Here is a 19,962-nt window from a genome sequence, read left to right on the forward strand (position 1 = left end):
CGCACTGCAAGGCCTCACCTAATGCAGTAAGCGCTCAGATGTGCATTCTTATGCTCATCTTTAGGAGATGAATAATCCAGACACCTGCTTGACTAAATACTTATACTGTACACGAAATCAGTCCGATCACTGACCATGTAAAGGAAGGCAAAAAGTGATTTCAGAGACCCTACAGGTTCCTCGTTGACTGAACCCTTATGGGCTGCGAAACGCCAATTCTATCTCCTTTTACCTAGTCAGTGACTTCATTTCCTTTTACCTAGTCAGTGACTTCATTTCTTTTATTCCAATTATGATGCGTGACAAGACAGAATTCTGCCCAGCACTTGGCGCAACTTTTGACTAAATAACTAGGTTATCTTTAGGTATTTCAGCTGTACAACGCCTCCACCAACTTCGTTCCACATAAATCTAGAGGAACCTAATGGATACATCTTAACCATAAGTTTTACAGAAGACCATGGGTGCTCAACACTACTGTTCTAGCCTGAAAGAGCCAATATCTCATCTTTCTGCGCAGAATTTGAAGACAGCCATGTGTCTAGAGTCTCCTCTGGAAAAGTCTTGCAACAATATTGGCGAGACAGTGGTTCCTTGCAAGGATTGCTGCTCAGTCAACTGTATTTTAAATCAATTAAGCAAACCAAACAGAAGCTTTCAAGTTTATATATATATATATATATATATATATATATATATATATATATATATATATATATATATATATATATATATAAGTTAAAGGAAATGAGGGGCCCGTTTGACAAATTTATGAAGGGAGCCAACAGTCACCGAAACCAAGGTGCATAGGGGAACGTTAATTTTTTTTTTTTAAATGTGTTATGCTTATCAGTGGGATAATAATACTTAAATTAATAAATGCTTAAAGAAAATTACTTATAAAGCAGCAGAAAAAACAACCATGCCGCCGGTGGGATCCGAACCCACGACCTCCGAATATCGCGTCCGGTGCTCTTACCAACTGAGCTACGGCGACGGCTGTCCAATCTGCTGCTCTCGTGGGTATTTATGTTTACTGGGTGTAAGCGAGCCTTGAGAGTGTTCACCAGCGCCACCCTCGACCATAGCGGCGGACGTAGCACGTCCTGTAATACCGCGAGCGTGACGTAGAACGTCATCTAACGGCAAGGGCGGAAACTGTGCGAGAGCCCTCTTATGCTACCTATGGCATCAAGACTGCCAGAACCGAGACCCTCGTTAAGCTATTAGCAGACAAGTTAAAGGAAATGAGGGGCCCGTTTGACAAATTTATGAAGGGAGCCAACAGTCACCGAAACCAAGGTGCATAGGGGAACGTTAATTTTTTTTTTTTAAATGTGTTATGCTTATCAGTGGGATAATAATACTTAAATTAATAAATGCTTAAAGAAAATTACTTATAAAGCAGCAGAAAAAACAACCATGCCGCCGGTGGGATCCGAACCCACGACCTCCGAATATCGCGTCCGGTGCTCTTACCAACTGAGCTACGGCGACGGCTGTCCAATCTGCTGCTCTCGTGGGTATTTATGTTTACTGGGTGTAAGCGAGCCTTGAGAGTGTTCACCAGCGCCACCCTCGGCCATAGCGGCGGACGTAGCACGTCCTGTAATACCGCGAGCGTGACGTAGAACGTCATCTAACGGCAAGGGCGGAAACTGTGCGAGAGCCCTCTTATGCTACCTATGGCATCAAGACTGCCAGAACCGAGACCCTCGTTAAGCTATTAGCAGACGTTAAGCTATTAGCAGACATAGATGACGTTCTACGTCACGCTCGCGGTATTACAGGACGTGCTACGTCCGCCGCTATGGTCGAGGGTGGCGCTGGTGAACACTCTCAAGGCTCGCTTACACCCAGTAAACATAAATACCCACGAGAGCAGCAGATTGGACAGCCGTCGCCGTAGCTCAGTTGGTAAGAGCACCGGACGCGATATTCGGAGGTCGTGGGTTCGGATCCCACCGGCGGCATGGTTGTTTTTTCTGCTGCTTTATAAGTAATTTTCTTTAAGCATTTATTAATTTAAGTATTATTATCCCACTGATAAGCATAACACATTTAAAAAAAAAAAATTAACGTTCCCCTATGCACCTTGGTTTCGGTGACTGTTGGCTCCCTTCATAAATTTGTCAAACGGGCCCCTCATTTCCTTTAACTTGTCTGCTAATAGCTTAACGAGGGTCTCGGTTCTGGCAGTCTTGATGCCATAGGTAGCATAAGAGGGCTCTCGCACAGTTTCCGCCCTTGCCGTTAGATGACGTTCTACGTCACGCTCGCGGTATTACAGGACGTGCTACGTCCGCCGCTATGGTCGAGGGTGGCGCTGGTGAACACTCTCAAGGCTCGCTTACACCCAGTAAACATAAATACCCACGAGAGCAGCAGATTGGACAGCCGTCGCCGTAGCTCAGTTGGTAAGAGCACCGGACGCGATATTCGGAGGTCGTGGGTTCGGATCCCACCGGCGGCATGGTTGTTTTTTCTGCTGCTTTATAAGTAATTTTCTTTAAGCATTTATTAATTTAAGTATTATTATCCCACTGATAAGCATAACACATTTAAAAAAAAAAATTAACGTTCCCCTATGCACCTTGGTTTCGGTGACTGTTGGCTCCCTTCATAAATTTGTCAAACGGGCCCCTCATTTCCTTTAACTTGTCTGCTAATAGCTTAACGAGGGTCTCGGTTCTGGCAGTCTTGATGCCATAGGTAGCATAAGAGGGCTCTCGCACAGTTTCCGCCCTTGCCGTTAGATGACGTTCTACGTCACGCTCGCGGTATTACAGGACGTGCTACGTCCGCCGCTATGGTCGAGGGTGGCGCTGGTGAACACTCTCAAGGCTCGCTTACACCCAGTAAACATAAATACCCACGAGAGCAGCAGATTGGACAGCCGTCGCCGTAGCTCAGTTGGTAAGAGCACCGGACGCGATATTCGGAGGTCGTGGGTTCGGATCCCACCGGCGGCATGGTTGTTTTTTCTGCTGCTTTATAAGTAATTTTCTTTAAGCATTTATTAATTTAAGTATTATTATCCCACTGATAAGCATAACACATTTAAAAAAAAAAAAAAAAATTAACGTTCCCCTATGCACCTTGGTTTCGGTGACTGTTGGCTCCCTTCATAAATTTGTCAAACGGGCCCCTCATTTCCTTTAACTTGTCTGCTAATAGCTTAACGAGGGTCTCGGTTCTGGCAGTCTTGATGCCATAGGTAGCATAAGAGGGCTCTCGCACAGTTTCCGCCCTTGCCGTTAGATGACGTTCTACGTCACGCTCGCGGTATTACAGGACGTGCTACGTCCGCCGCTATGGTCGAGGGTGGCGCTGGTGAACACTCTCAAGGCTCGCTTACACCCAGTAAACATAAATACCCACGAGAGCAGCAGATTGGACAGCCGTCGCCGTAGCTCAGTTGGTAAGAGCACCGGACGCGATATTCGGAGGTCGTGGGTTCGGATCCCACCGGCGGCATGGTTGTTTTTTCTGCTGCTTTATAAGTAATTTTCTTTAAGCATTTATTAATTTAAGTATTATTATCCCACTGATAAGCATAACACATTTAAAAAAAAAAAAATTAACGTTCCCCTATGCACCTTGGTTTCGGTGACTGTTGGCTCCCTTCATAAATATATATATATATATATATATATATATATATATATATATATATATATATATATATATATATATATATATATATATATATATATAGCTTCAAAGTTGACGGTAGCGAGTGATCTGCTGACAGTGCTAACTGTTGTTACTGAAACGCTAACAGCAAAGCAACTGTGGGAATGAAAAGAACTCGAGACAATTCCTTGGATGACCCATTCACATTCAAGAAGTCACATTCATTCACATTCATGAAGTTCACATTCATGAATGCAAAAAATACAGCACAAAAGCGTAATGCGCCACTTGTGTTCATTGCCTTTTCTATAAGATGGGAACTGTTTGCTGGAATATTTGTACTCTTTAATAAAACAAAGACAATGCAAGTCATCTCCATACTGCTATAGGCTTTCCATGAAGGAATCCTTATGCTGTGTAATGGACATAACCGTGCTTTGTATACAGTAGAATCTCTGCGATACGAATCTCACAGGGTTGCAAAAAAAATTCGTATCATCTGAATATTCGTATCATTCAAAACGAACAAAGTACGCATGCAGAAGCATTGTAAGTGCATTCATACAGATCTGCTTATGGCTGACGAGATTGATTTATGGGCGCGCGACTACAGCTCACTGCTCCCTGTGCATACAGCACGACTAGCGCTTGCGGAGTCAGCGATGTGTAGGCGACGCGCCGCCGCACATGCTCGTAGTGCGCACCGCACGACTAGCGATTGTGGTGCTGGCGATGTACACGAAGCGCTTAGTGCTCGAGGCTGGGGTTGCAGCTTGCACATTCCCATCATTCGTAATTAAGGGCGCGGGAGTGTTCGGAACATCCGAAATACCACACTGTACACAATGCATTCTGGCCAAAGAAATTATTTTTTGTATCATCCTGAAATTCGTATCATCAAAATTCTACTATAATCTGGCATTCTGGCAAGAACGCTGTCAGGGAACAAAAACCATCACTATCCTTGACAGCTGGTAAAGCCTCCGCTGTCTAAATGCATCAGGCATGCTGTACTTAGACACTAAACACTAAAACAAACTGGGATGAAACAGAGACGAACAGATAGCATGCATAACCCTGCATGTCTTAACGCCAAGGTACAGCGCTCCTGACACATTCAAGATGTATAATCAAGTAGCCACCTTTGTAGCTTTGCTCTAGCTGCTGTTTGTCATTTGTCATCAAGGGCGTGCAAATCGCAAGCAAAGGTATAACCTACGCACAATAACTTTTCATCGTTCACTGGGCGGCCACTGAGGCTCTCAAGAAATGCGCTCTGCAAGTTGCTCAGCAGGCCTACAAACAATGGCAAGCAGCAGTGGTAAAGATCCACCTGGTCACAACCATAAGGCCACAAAGAGAAATCTATGCAGTTTTCTGAAATGATGATAATTTTTAAAAATATTCGCCTCGGTGTGAAGCGAGGTTTCTTTTGTGGACAAAGCTCTGAGAGTGTACACATGAACGGCATCCGTAATTATTGCCTCATTTAAAGCCTACTACACCTTGGAGGGTTGCCCCGAACACATCATACTGAATGTTGCAATGGTTCTGAAAACCTCTAAATTGCAGACCAACCCCTATCAGAGCAACAGTTGTGTGTCCCTTTTTTGCTTTTAATCTCTGCGTACGTATTTAATTACATTTTTCGTAGTTGCTGTTTCGGTCCCTGAGTCCCAGTCTGGGTTACTTTGTGTATGTTGCTATTAGATTCAGGCATTGTGTTTTCTACTATGGCAAACTCAGTGCAATTCAAGTGTTTTGCATTTTCCTTTGCCCCAACCTACTCTAATGCTCAGCAGGGAAATACATAGGTATTTGAATAAATAAATAAAGTGAAGGGCCCAAAAGTAGCTTTGCCCAGGTGGTGCCAGGTGGGCTTTGAAAGGCGTGGGCAGAGGACATGCGGTGCCGACCTTCATGAAGCGGATGGCCTCCGATACGTCCTTTGCATCGGCCAGCGTCAGGTAGTGGATCTCATGGGGCAGCCGCCGCTGGTCCAGGATCTCCAGGGTGCCCGCCTTGTACCGAATGGACTGAAGCATGGCTGGTCAGTGGCAACTCCGACCCCGCTGCTGCAAGGATGGTTGCCACGCCAAAACCTCTATTTGGTCCAACACAAAGGCCCTGTAGCGATCCTTTCAACTAAGAGCCCACTTGGCTAGTTCCAGCTCAAGAGGTTCAGTGGTGTCAAAAACGTCTGTACCTCAACAATATCGCCATCCTGACCACTAGTGCCCACTGGAATCACACAGTCTTTTGCCACTGAATGAACAAGATGCTTTCAACTGCGACTTAATGCACCAACAAAAAGCAGTGGATGACAACTAACACCACAAAACCTACACACTGTGACCTTCTCGAACAATTACCTTAGATCTAATTTTTATTTAAAAAATTGGAGGGAACACTTAAGATCTGCATTAAGGGTATGACGAGGTAACGTAATGAGTTAATTCCCATACATGCACAAGGTCATTCTCTCCGTTACATTACTAGAACCCTGGGAGTCCTGAATACTCTCCTGACGCGAAGCTGCAGGGGTTAGGTGATGTGCCAGTGCCCTGCGGTGACAGCTGCTCCCAGCAGTGGGCCTCCTGCGACCCAGGTTGCTCTTCCCGAGCGGCCAATCATTAATGCAACTTCCACCTGCCAAGGTGGGCGGTTTGCTCACTATCCCATGGGCAGGTTGTGATCACGCTGCAAGGTCACGTGACCTAGGTTGTCCACCTGCCTCCTAGGATAGTTACTTTCTGGGCGCCACCTACCAGAGTCATGCTCGTGATTTTTCGCTATGTCTGCTACTGTCTCCAAATGAAACAATAAACAAGCCTTCAGAATGTTACCTCCGCTTTTGTACCATTCAGCCAACTAAACACAACTGTCACCAATTCTGAAGCACAAAGAACCTGTTGGAAAATCACACCCTAAATCCTAATGCAACATATACATTACTAAGCAGCCAAGACATACCATATCAGTACCAGTACGCAGAACAAGGCAATAAATAACATGTCCAATTGTAACGAGTAGTATGAACAAGGAATCGACATATTCGTGTAGAAAAAAAGCCGAGGGCTGCCGCATCCTCTACAGAAGTAGTATTTCTCGGGTCGCAACTGCCTGGCTCTCAAATTCCTGCACTGCTAACTTTGCCTGCGCAAAAAGTTGTAATGATTTCTAATGCTAAATCGATAAAAAAAGTAAGTACAGAACACAAGTAAAACAACTTTTGCTAGATATAGCATTGTGTTGACCTGTGTTGGGATCTCTGACAAATAGCAAAATAACGTCATTTCGCCCTAACCACAGGTTAACGTGTTTGCCTGTTGTGTTAAACTGAGTACACTTTTTACATTTCCTTCTTTTAAAGACCGAGAGATACAGGACAAATCAACACGATCATTTTCATAAAATGGCAACGTTAGATGAAGAGAGATGCATTCACTGTGAAATGGAGTAAACTGTTTCTTTCCTTATTGCTTCAAGTTTTCTGCACGATAACTAACCACATTCTGTGGACAAAACACATAGATACTGTTGTAGCAAGCTCCTTCCGTAAGCTGTTTTTCTTGAAGCCCTCACTATAATCTTCCACGCCAAGTGTTCGCCTTTTAGTGTACAATTCCCTTATCCACCCACTGTTGGAATATGCCGTAATTATCTGGGACACTTTCACCTTAACCAACATTAATAAACTAGAACGAATACAGCACAAGGTAGTTAGCTTTTGTTTACAATTTATACAGCAGTCCATCTGTCAGCCAGCTCCTGAAACAAAGTGGATTATCCCCAGTGGCTGCGCAATCGTGCCTGCCGATTAAAGTTTCTTTTTCAGCTAGTGAATGGTCCATTATAAAATTAATACTTCCCAATTTTTTGCTTCCTCCTCAGGTTACAATACGAGACAAAGGCACGTTTTCACAATAACCCCTTTGAACGCACGAAACAACTGATTTGAAATATTCTTTTTTCCGTGACAATTACAGACTGAATTAACCTAAATAACGAGATTATGACCCAGAACTCTTTAGCGATGTTTGAAAAATGCCTACAAATGTTATGAATTTCAGTGTTTCTACGCTTTTATATTTGATGTATACTTATCCTGCTATGATTTTGTACTAGATCGCAGTATCTACAAATAAATTAAATTTAAAAAACATGCTTTACCATGAGCTCATTGCCGCATGTTTCATGGGGGCTTATCTTACTTTGTCAGTTTGAAGTTATGTGCCAGGCGTGTGTCCTATGTTAAGGTGGCAACTAGAATCAATTCCTTGATACATTCCTGGTGCCTACAAGATTTCTATTCCCCATAACATGGCTTTTACTAGTTTGTTATTCACTTTGTTATCCAATTGAGACTGCCATTTTTCCCTTAGTTTACACTGTACCAGCATCATGCAATCGTTATAAGGCATGTTTACTTCCCTAATTGCCTTGTTGTGAGCTGAACAACACACCAGACTACTCCCTCGTCACCTCCATTTCGAGCATGATCTGGACACACAACAGAATTTTATTTATTTCAGCTGTTGTTATATTATGTACAATGTCCCCAAGTAGCATGTCCCCAAGTAGCGGCACTGTGACAGCACGTCTAGAGTAAAGAGCTGCGAGTACGCTTAGGCAGCCTGTGTAAATGAGTTTGTTAAGTTTTCATTTATTATTTTTTTTCAACGCTAACAGAGACAGCGTAACATTCAGCAGTGAAGATGGATGCACACTGGATGCTGGATAAAGCGTAGCATTTGTTATATTGCAATGATGGGTGCTGAACTGCCTATTAACTACTGCAATTTTGTTTTTCCTAATATGCCAAATTATCAGAAGAATGGTCTGCCTAGTATGGGAGAGCTGTGTGACTAACAAACAAAATTGCTCTCTTCCGCTCCTTTGTTATTGAAACAAAAAATTTCACAATGCTAGGTAAACCGGTCTTTGGGTAAGCAGCACAACGATCTTGAACCACCTTCAGCCCAACCAAGGATTCCTTAAGCCACACTTCAGGTGTCCACCCAGGTGTGAGACAGATGCTGCAGCCATTTCCTTTCCTCAAAAATCAATTTTCAATTTCCTCTTTATTTCTTTCTTCTTTCAACCCCTCCTTTATCCCTTCTCTTATGTGGGTGTCCACGGAGATATTTGTGAGGCAGTAACTGTGCCATTTGCTTTCCTCAAAAACCAAACAAAACAAGTAAGCCACCCCTGTTAATTGGCACAACTTGTAGAGGCCTGCATTTTCACATTCACATAAGGAAAGGTACACAACTGGCTCCCTGGGTCAGTGTACACCTGAACCTCCCTTTCCTGTACCTGTGGTGTTGGTGTCCAACTGCAAAAACCTGCTTTAATTTCGTTCCACATGCTGGATAGACAGCTGGATTAGCTGAGCTAATCCACATTTATCAGGAGCGTGTAGCGGAGCTTCCATGGACAGGCCTCGGACGCTTAGCAAGCGTCTTTGTTTTTGGCGAATTCCAGGGTTAGCGAAGTTAAGCCACTGCCAATTTTTGAAAATGTTTACTTATTTATTTATCACAATACCCACAACTCCATTATCTGGCATTACAGCGGGGCGTAGGTGGTGGTGGTGGTGGTGGGGGCAGATGAAAAAGAGAAAAAGAAAGGATATACATACAGGTGGCGAGAAAAAAAGAAATAACAGTGCGATAAAAAACATAGAGTCATTACACATAAAATAATATCAGATCAAGTAAGAAAATTAATCATTTGATGATATGGTGAGGCATACTACACGTGAAGATTCAGGTCTCCATGCATTATGAAAATGAATGCCTTTTCCTTTTGGTTTGCTTGTTAACCATGTGATCCGCTAACAACATCAAATACTGCGCAATGTACTAGGAGACTAGGTCTTATTGGGCATTCACTAAGCACCTTTTGCCTCGTCGGCCATCGCAGTATGGCCTAGACTCCCTGTGACTGTTTCTCTTGTTGCACACGCCTCTGTCAAAATGCAGCAAACAAAGAGTTATAAACAGAAATGCAGAGGCCTGTAGACACCACTTCGTGTGGGCCATTTCTCAACACTCCTTGTAACTTCCTAAATATATGACTATTAACTTAGCCGTTAATATAGGGCTTAATATGCGAATCGGTTACATTTAAAGAATGGAGAGAAAACAACTAAACATATTACACCGCTCTAGTGTCTCTTCAGTCACTTGGCAAAGAGCAACAGCTCCATATGTTGCAGCGTTTTGACAGCTGTCCCTCATGCCTTGGTGCCATGCTCTAATCATGTTCCTATAGTCTGTCCTTAATGCAGCGCCATGCTTGCTGGAGGTATTCACAAGAAAGATGCTCAATGTGCGTCTTTTCCCGTACTGTCCAGTGTTCTTGCACTGCCCATCTAAATTTTCCCTGCACTGTGCAAAGGTTAGTGCAGTGTCTACATGTGTCTCCCCAACTGTACACTGGCAAAAGTTGCAAGGAGATAAAACACGTGGCATATGCCTAAAAATGCCACATCGCAGACCATTTCATTGCAGTATTCTGGAACTATATGGTGCGTCATAAAAAACGATGACGATGAAGGTTGATGGTGTTTATTAGCGCAAAGGCAACTAAGACGAAAGAGAACCAGAAACTGACATGGGATGAGCTCAAGATGATGCAGCATTTTATGGTAAGCATTGGGAATTATGCAATCATAAGTGACAGTGATAAAATGTTAAAAGCAGTTGTACAACGCCTGCAAAACGAATTACATAAAATGTGTATGTTGCTCTTTCTTAAACTGTGCTTAGGTATGCCAATGTAATCACTGAACGGGTGCAAGAAATTTTAGGGCAAAGTGCACTGCTTACAAACTTCAGATGCTCTCCAATCACTCTCATCTCCACCACAGTCAAATAGGGTATGCTTAATGGTGTCGTTACATCCACGCTTATCATATGCAGGGTGGGGCTCTGACACAAGTAGATATGACGAGTGCGTCCAGAATATATGGCATATCCTCAATTCTGTCAAGCACACTTCAACAGAGCAATTTTTTAAACCGTTCACTCCAGGAGCCTACATGAGGCCTCACGTTTTTGACAGATCTGAGTTATTCCATGTTTAATGCAGTGCTTGTAGTTTGGTTTGGTTTATGGGGGTTTAACGTCCCAAAGCGACTCAGGCTATGAGAGACGCCGTAGTGAAGGGCCCCGGAAATTTCGACCACCTGGGATTCTTAACCTGCACTGACATCGCACAGCACACGGGCCTCTAGAATTTCGCCTCCATAGAAATTCGACCGCCGCGGCCGCAGTGTTTGTGCTGTTGGCAGGGAATTTGGCTAACATGTATAAGTCCCCTATCTTCGGATGCAGATGCTGCTCCCTTGTCAGATTCTTTATGTCCATAAAAATCAGCAGTGGCTATGAAGACCCAACAGAATGTTATCAGGTGACCCCTGTTTAAAGATTCGGTGATATGCTGCGACTATGCATTGAAAGTGACATCCAAATTTCTGTATGCACAAAAAAAAACTGAGCGACACTAAACGAGTCCATATATACAACAGATTTAGTTACTCTGTTTTCTACCATCTATTTTAAAGCCATGAGAGCTGCGAGTGCTTCAGCAGAGGAGATGATGGTGATGGATTTTTGTGGCGCAAGGACATCTATGGCCAAAGAGCGTCATGGCACAAGGTATCTCTGATTACTCAAGGTGGGGTCAAAGACCGTTTTACCAAGCACTTCACCCCTGGAGAGCCAAGCACCAGGCCACGGGTAAGCTTGTACCCACTGTGTCACCGGTGGGTACCTGGCGGCACTGGGGATCGAACCCCGCACCTCCCGCATGCGAGGCGGATGCTCATCCACTTGGCAACCGCAGCGGGGCTAGCAGCGGAGATAGCTCTGTCCTCGTTCATGATTTTCTAGCGGAAAACACTTTAAAACAATTACATGTGTAACGAAGTCTGTGCACTTTGAACAATCAAATTATGACTCTTCACAACTGCATTTTCACAGAACGGACAAAAAGTGTTATTGAATAGCCTGCAGTGGGGTGTTCCTCTTGCGAATAGTCAGCGACGACTTTTCACATTCAACAGGTTGTGTTAACCACAGAGCTGGTGTGTCGTTCATGCAGCTTGTTATAAGCAGTCATATGTAAAGGGGCAAATTAATTTCATCTGCTAGTGTACTCCAGTCGATGAGAAAATAAGGCTATTGGAAAGATAACTTGCTGGCATACAGCCTCGATGATGAGATACCCATCACTGATGGGTATGTTCGCTGCTTGGCTGAACTCCACAGTGGAACCTATGAGCTCTGAATTGAACTTGTTCTGAAGGTGCGAGTAGACAAACAAAGGCCTACATAAGCCAGACCACATGCACAGCCTATTCTTGACACGTTGGAGTTTCAGCAAGCATCCTGTAGCAGTGCCCCAGGAGGAGTGCAACAGGGTTTTTAAAATGTTCATGGTTCATTTTAATGCAAGCTCATCGAGAAAAAAATGTGTCGTCGGAGCTAAATTCCCTGATTTGCAGGAGGGAGGCAATGTCACCGGACCGTATCATCCCCACTGGCTGGAGAGAAGTGACATCACCAGACCAAAAGTGACATCACTCCCAGTAAAGGCATCAAGAGCTTCTAAAGCTGTCTTATTGCCAACGGGCATTGGAATCAGGTGTCCCTGTGATTCTTCCTTTACGTATTTGATGTAGGATAAAAAAATAAGCTCCTTGTATAAAACAACACCCGAGAATTTTTGTTCGCTCTTTACCACTGATTCTTGCCTCTCAAAAGAAGGCCAAAGTACAATGCCTTGTTTCCATGAGAAAAGTATGCAGGCTGTCTTTGCAGCAATAAATTGAAAACCATTTTCATCAGCCCATTTTGCAAGCAGTCCAATTGACACTTGTCTTTCACATGTAGCTAAACCACAAGACCGAACCCTGACCTGAAAATCATCCACGTATACGTGACCAGTATGACGTCACGCGAGGAACACATCATTAAGATACAAAATCTAGAGTTGAGTAGGGCACCCACGGGGGGATGCTGTTCTCTCACACAAAAACAGAGCATGGAAATGCCCAGTGAGACAGATAACTTCACGAAACATTTAACGTATTCCCACCTATGCCGTAGGACAACTGGTCTCTCAGGATACCATAGTGCCAAGCTCTATCATACACTTTCTCATGACAAAAAGACAATGGAAAGCAGACTAGCTTAGCTTAAGTATAAAAGCACCTCTGAAGATGTACCACACTGAGAAAAAGTCGTCCTATATTAATTCTTTGGTAGTGATGCCAGCCACCCATTATCTGGCCACACTAAGCAACGCAGCATGGAATAAGTGTTCTTATACCAGCCATATGCCAACACAACCAAATATGGAGCAACCAAGGTTGGCTGCCTCACATAAGGTTAACCATTAGCCACCAGGAGAGAAGAAAAAACAAGTAGAGGAGGAGACAGAAAACATGCGAGAGAAAATAGTATAGTGAACGATTGGAAAGGAGTATAGAAAAGGGTGACTGGAGAAAACAAGACGCCTGCAAACAATGTTTGCTCATCTACACCACAACAATGATGCTACTGATACCAAGTGGACGAGTGATTACCAAAGGAAGGAAAGCAAGGTTGACAGCATCAGAAGATCAGGTGGAAGGATGATCGACGTAACGAAATTTGCCGAGATAGAGGCAGCTGCAGATATGACATGACGGGTAATTGAAGACCACCATGGGGGTGAGACTGATGACGATGGCCACGACAATGGCAGAACCATAATCTCTTGTTTACAGTTCTCAAGCACACAGAACTGGGTGGCGTAAAATGCAAACAACTATATGGCTCAAATTTATGACTGGAAACATACAAGCGTGTCATTACTCCTCATTCCTGCTTTTTTTAGCACTCCTCAGTTTCAAGCTGCTAAGCACTTATGAATTGCCCAAGCTAAGTCCAAAACTCACTTCCCCAACAAGTATAACAGGTTTGTGGAAAGGGCAGCGACCAACCCACTATTTATAAGGTTGTCAAATGTCTCGACTTTCCTCTTCCCTTCAAACCCTCCTCAACCCAACCCATTTCAGCGTTGAAAAATGTTTTATACAATCACTGACTTTTTATAAGCCACTTTATTTTACTTTGCAATCAGCATTTTATCCCACCCACGATACCTCGTTGGTGTGGGCACTGACCTCCTCCTGACTTACTTGGATATCACTCTACAGCATGTCTGTCCCGACTTCCGTATGATGCTTTAAGTCCCAACCTGTACTTGTCGGCACAAGCATTTATTTATTTATTCATTTAAAATACTGCAGGCCAATGCTTGGCCCAAGCAGGAAGGAATTCACATTGTTATACAATAAAAAGAATATTAAAGATATACAATATTAGCAGCAAACGCATACAAAACATACATAAAAACACAATTAGCAGGTAGATAGACATTGTAAAGTATCAGTAAAATTTTGTGAGGATAAAACAGCTGTTGGTAACAAATTCCAATCTTGCACTGTTCTAGGGAAAAAACTATTTAGAACTGTTAGTTTTTGCAAAAATGGGAGAAAGTGAATGCTCATGAACATTACGAGTCATTCTCACTAGAGGACGCTTAATGCACTCTGGAAGCTTGAGTTTATTTTGTCCTGTTAAGCTATTACATAGGAATGTCAATTGAGTGCTTTCTGCAGGTTTGCAGTGTTTGCTGCTGCTGAAACTGCCCAGACTACCAAGCACTCATACCGCACTGCATATGTACATAATGCAGACATCGAACAGCAACGCTTGCTATGGAAAAGGTATTTCCCTAGTACAAAAAGCTTATGGACGGATACGCATGGGATTTGTTATGGCATAAATGCAAGTCAAGCTAATCTCGTGCACTTAACAACAGGATGAAGAATGGGGGTGGGTGGAGCCTCAAGCAGGCAATTTTTCAAAAGCATGAAGCAGTCAAGCAAAGTACGATTAAAAGGGCCACAGGAATGAACAACTGGTACACAAAGGCAATGTACAAAACAAATAAATGTAAACAGCCAAGCAGACAGCAAGATATTGCTTAAAACAGCATACGTAAATGAATTTCATAGTTTGGTTTTCCTTTTTAAGCATGCGTCACGTCCCCCCCCCCCACTCCGCCGCTGTCACAACTTGTTGTGTTAGAAAGTTGGTAACCCTGCCCCTGCCCAGAAGAGCTGTTGGCCGACTTCCGATACATACCCCAATAAAACTTTATTGACTCAGACAGATGCTTTGGAATGCCTTTATGTAGCCTCTATGTATGCAGGTACTATGCGGATATTAACACAATTTTAAAAAAGCCTATTTGTATTTTTTGTACTGCAGCATTAATTTGCCAGAGCACGTAATATAGAAAAAGTACTTTCCAACATTTTTAATAGTTGCTTAGTTATTTTTACTTGTTTTAGATGGTACACTTCTAATCGTTTTCTCATGTATGCATGGTGTACTTTTTGGTATTCATATTTTTCTTTCATTTCCTAAGCAAAAACTAGAAGCAAGTCTCATAATGCTATCTCTGGGTTTTCCACGAGCTTCTTTGTGCCTCTTTGGAATGCTAATCAGCTGGTGCATATCTGAAGGTGCGTTATTACGTTCACCTCTCTTGCCTTGCGCACTCTCCTCCTATTTATATTTTTAGCAAGGAATCTGAAAGCATTCTATGTGTATCGTTGGCACTTTTGTTGGGTCATTCTGTGACCAGCAATATTTGCAAAAATTAAATAAGCAATGGCCACTGAATTTGTTGTCGCTTGCCCTTACTGCTTTGTCTACGCATCTTGTCTCTATATACCCAGTAGTAATAAATAGCGAAATAATTTTCTCGCGACACTGTGAGTAAATTTGTAAATTGGGGGGTTTAATGTATCACAGTGGCACATGGGCTGTGAGGGATGCCATAGAGGAGGGCTCTGGATTAATTTAGACCACTCGAGGTTCTTTAATGTGCACTGACATCACTCAGCCCGCGGGCATTTCTGTATTTAGTCTTCACTGAAATGCGGTCGCTCTGACTGACACCAAACCTGCAAGCTTGGGCCAGACACTGTGAGTGCAAGGGGATAGTGACTTCTGTTAATTTTCTTGCCTGTTTCATGCTGGAAAATCATGAACATCAGATTGTCTATCTCCACTTTAAACAATTTGGACCTAAAGTGACTGCCCCATACTACCCCTGTCACACGGACACAGTAAAGGTACTTTGAACTAATGCTCCATTACTCTAAGGACGAACGCGCGCTGCCACACGGACGCGCCAAAGGACACCTAGCTCAAAGGAGCTTCGAAACAAGGCAGCTCGAGTTCGTCCTTTGAGGCTTCAAGGGAGTACTCTCTCTCCCAGCGAATTAACACCATAAATAAATTGGGAAAAGAAACGTTCAATTTTCATTTTATAAATTCACTTCATAAGATTAGTGGTGTTTTAAAATATAAGATCATTTGTTTTGTGGCAGTCTCACCATGCCATACTCTCGTTCCAGATATACGAGCGTCACGGTAGCCACGGTAAATATGCCGCCATGTCGGCCATGTTTTCTCGCGTCGTCGCGTGGATCGTCACTCATTTTGATGGAGACCGCCGAACACAAGGCACACCAGAAAAACGTGACCACAAAAACAACGATCGCAGGGGTAAAAGAACCAAAGGGAACAACCGAAGAACGAAGCTGGGCCTGAGCCAGACTGATGATGATGATACTGGCTATCCCTTTGTATCGGGAGATCAACGGTACTAAAAACCGGATCAAGCCAAGAAGGTAAAAAAATAAAAATTAAAGAATAAAAAAACCACCTAACACACGCTCATGGCACGTTTTGGCCCCCTGAGCCTTCAAGGAGCGTGACCGTGTCGTGTGCGCCACCAATGTTCCAAACGTCGCTTGGTTCGCTCAACCAGCTTCCATTGCGGTGGCTCGTCGGGTCGGCGAAAACCGAGTGCCATCGCTAGTGCCCCGAGGCTGTTGGATCCGCTGATCGCGTCTGGTGGCATGGGGCCTACTGAGGAATTGTCCTGTGCATCCGAAACCGACGGGTGTAGGCCTGCACATTCCAACACGATGTGCTCGATGGTCTCATCAGCGCCTCCGCAAAGTTCACACATAGTGCTCATACCCTCCGTGTACTTTGCTCGAAGACATCGGGTGCGAAGCACACCGCTCCTAGCTTCGCACAACAGTCCACTGCCCCTAGTGTTGTCATATAGGGGCTCTTTTTCGACCTTCGATTTCCCTTGTTGCTAAAAGGCCAGGGCTGGCTTCTCGCGGGCCGTCTGCTGCCAACGACGCTGCTCCTCGCATCGCACTTGTTCTCGGATCTTTTGCCGTCCGCTGGGTTGGAAACTTGAAGTGGGACGGGTACCACTCCGTATTTATCCGCCAGACTCTTGGTGCGACGGGCCCACTTGGTGTTGACACACCTCAGGTGGACATGCTTTAGATTAGATAGATAGATAGATAGATAGATAGATAGATAGATAGATAGATAGATAGATAGATAGATAGATAGATAGATAGATAGATAGATAGATAGATAGATAGATAGATAGATAGATAGATAGATAGATAGATAGATAGATAGATAGATAGATAGATAGATAGATAGATAGATAGATAGATAGATAGATAGATAGATAGATAGATAGATAGATAGATAGATAGATAGATAGATAGATAGATAGATAGATAGATAGATAGATAGATAGATAGATAGATAGATAGATAGATAGATAGATAGATAGATAGATAGATAGATAGATAGATAGATAGATAGATAGATAGATAGATAGATAGATAGATAGATAGATAGATAGATAGATAGATAGATAGATAGATAGATAGATAGATAGATAGATAGATAGATAGATAGATAGATAGATAGATAGATAGATAGATAGATAGATAGATAGATAGATAGATAGATAGATAGATAGATAGATAGATAGATAGATAGATAGATAGATAGATAGATAGATAGATAGATAGATAGATAGATAGATAGATAGATAGATAGATAGATAGATAGATAGATAGATAGATAGATAGATAGATAGATAGATAGATAGATAGATAGATAGATAGATAGATAGATAGATAGATAGATAGATAGATAGATAGATAGATAGATAGATAGATAGATAGATAGATAGATAGATAGATAGATAGATAGATAGATAGATAGATAGATAGATAGATAGATAGATAGATAGATAGATAGATAGATAGATAGATAGATAGATAGATAGATAGATAGATAGATAGATAGATAGATAGATAGATAGATAGATAGATAGATAGATAGATAGATAGATAGATAGATAGATAGATAGATAGATAGATAGATAGATAGATAGATAGATAGATAGATAGATAGATAGATAGATAGATAGATAGATAGATAGATAGATAGATAGATAGATAGATAGATAGATAGATAGATAGATAGATAGATAGATAGATAGATAGATAGATAGATAGATAGATAGATAGATAGATAGATAGATAGATAGATAGATAGATAGATAGATAGATAGATAGATAGATAGATAGATAGATAGATAGATAGATAGATAGATAGATAGATAGATAGATAGATAGATAGATAGATAGATAGATAGATAGATAGATAGATAGATAGATAGATAGATAGATAGATAGATAGATAGATAGATAGATAGATAGATAGATAGATAGATAGATAGATAGATAGATAGATAGATAGATAGATAGATAGATAGATAGATAGATAGATAGATAGATAGATAGATAGATAGATAGATAGATAGATAGATAGATAGATAGATAGATAGATAGATAGATAGATAGATAGATAGATAGATAGATAGATAGATAGATAGATAGATAGATAGATAGATAGATAGATAGATAGATAGATAGATAGATAGATAGATAGATAGATAGATAGATAGATAGATAGATAGATAGATAGATAGATAGATAGATAGATAGATAGATAGATAGATAGATAGATAGATAGATAGATAGATAGATAGATAGATAGATAGATAGATAGATAGATAGATAGATAGATAGATAGATAGATAGATAGATAGATAGATAGATAGATAGATAGATAGATAGATAGATAGATAGATAGATAGATAGATAGATAGATAGATAGATAGATAGATAGATAGATAGATAGATAGATAGATAGATAGATAGATAGATAGATAGATAGATAGATAGATAGATAGATAGATAGATAGATAGATAGATAGATAGATAGATAGATAGATAGATAGATAGATAGATAGATAGATAGATAGATAGATAGATAGATAGATAGATAGATAGATAGATAGATAGATAGATAGATAGATAGATAGATAGATAGATAGATAGATAGATAGATAGATAGATAGATAGATAGATAGATAGATAGATAGATAGATAGATAGATAGATAGATAGATAGATAGATAGATAGATAGATAGATAGATAGATAGATAGATAGATAGATAGATAGATAGATAGATAGATAGATAGATAGATAGATAGATAGATAGATAGATAGATAGATAGATAGATAGATAGATAGATAGATAGATAGATAGATAGATAGATAGATAGATAGATAGATAGATAGATAGATAGATAGATAGATAGATAGATAGATAGATAGATAGATAGATAGATAGATAGATAGATAGATAGATAGATAGATAGATAGATAGATAGATAGATAGATAGATAGATAGATAGATAGATAGATAGATAGATAGATAGATAGATAGATAGATAGATAGATAGATAGATAGATAGATAGATAGATAGATAGATAGATAGATAGATAGATAGATAGATAGATAGATAGATAGATACTTGAGGCCTTGCCCTTTGTAACGGGTGGGCACCACTAGGTTGAGCACCCGGACAAAAAAAACAAGATGGAAACGCACAAGGAGAGAAAGAAAGATAAAACGCACAAAAAAGGAAAAAGAAAAAAAAACACGCAAAGGCTAAAGTCAGGAGGTGGGGGGGTTCGCTCATCGACCTCGTTCACTTCCGACTCTGCGGTTTCGCGCTGTTAGACACAGTGCTCCACCAAAGAGTTAGTCGACGCTTGGTTCGCAGCACCCCCTCGCTCTTGACCTTGGAGCTGTCTCCCTCGTCGTCCACTGCAGGACCGTGAAACCCGAGCGCCTGTGGGAATGGGGTGCCCTCTGTTGGCATCGGATGGAGTCTCTGGCACGACATCACCACGTGCTCGATGGTCTCCTCCGCGTCGCCACACGCTCGGCATATTGCTGCCTGTGCTTCTGGTGTTGCATCGAAAGGACGGCGGTACACCAGTGTTC

At 41.8% G+C, this 19,962-nt stretch overlaps 1 protein-coding gene across 1 annotated transcript in view; it reads right to left on the bottom strand.

Moving 5' to 3' along the window:
• Window positions 1-5,820, bottom strand: part of LOC144114081 (methylthioribose-1-phosphate isomerase-like) — a 60,065-nt gene extending 54,245 nt beyond the window's left edge. The window contains exon 1 of the mRNA XM_077647568.1: window positions 5,553-5,820. Coding sequence (XP_077503694.1) covers window positions 5,553-5,681 — 129 coding nt within the window. The 5' untranslated portion in view covers window positions 5,682-5,820. The remainder of the gene's footprint in view (window positions 1-5,552) is intronic.
• Between the last annotated feature and the right edge of the window lie 14,142 nt (window positions 5,821-19,962).

The sequence above is a fragment of the Amblyomma americanum genome, chromosome 1, assembly GCF_052857255.1.
Source record: "Amblyomma americanum isolate KBUSLIRL-KWMA chromosome 1, ASM5285725v1, whole genome shotgun sequence".
Classification (NCBI taxonomy): Eukaryota; Metazoa; Arthropoda; class Arachnida; order Ixodida; family Ixodidae; genus Amblyomma; species Amblyomma americanum.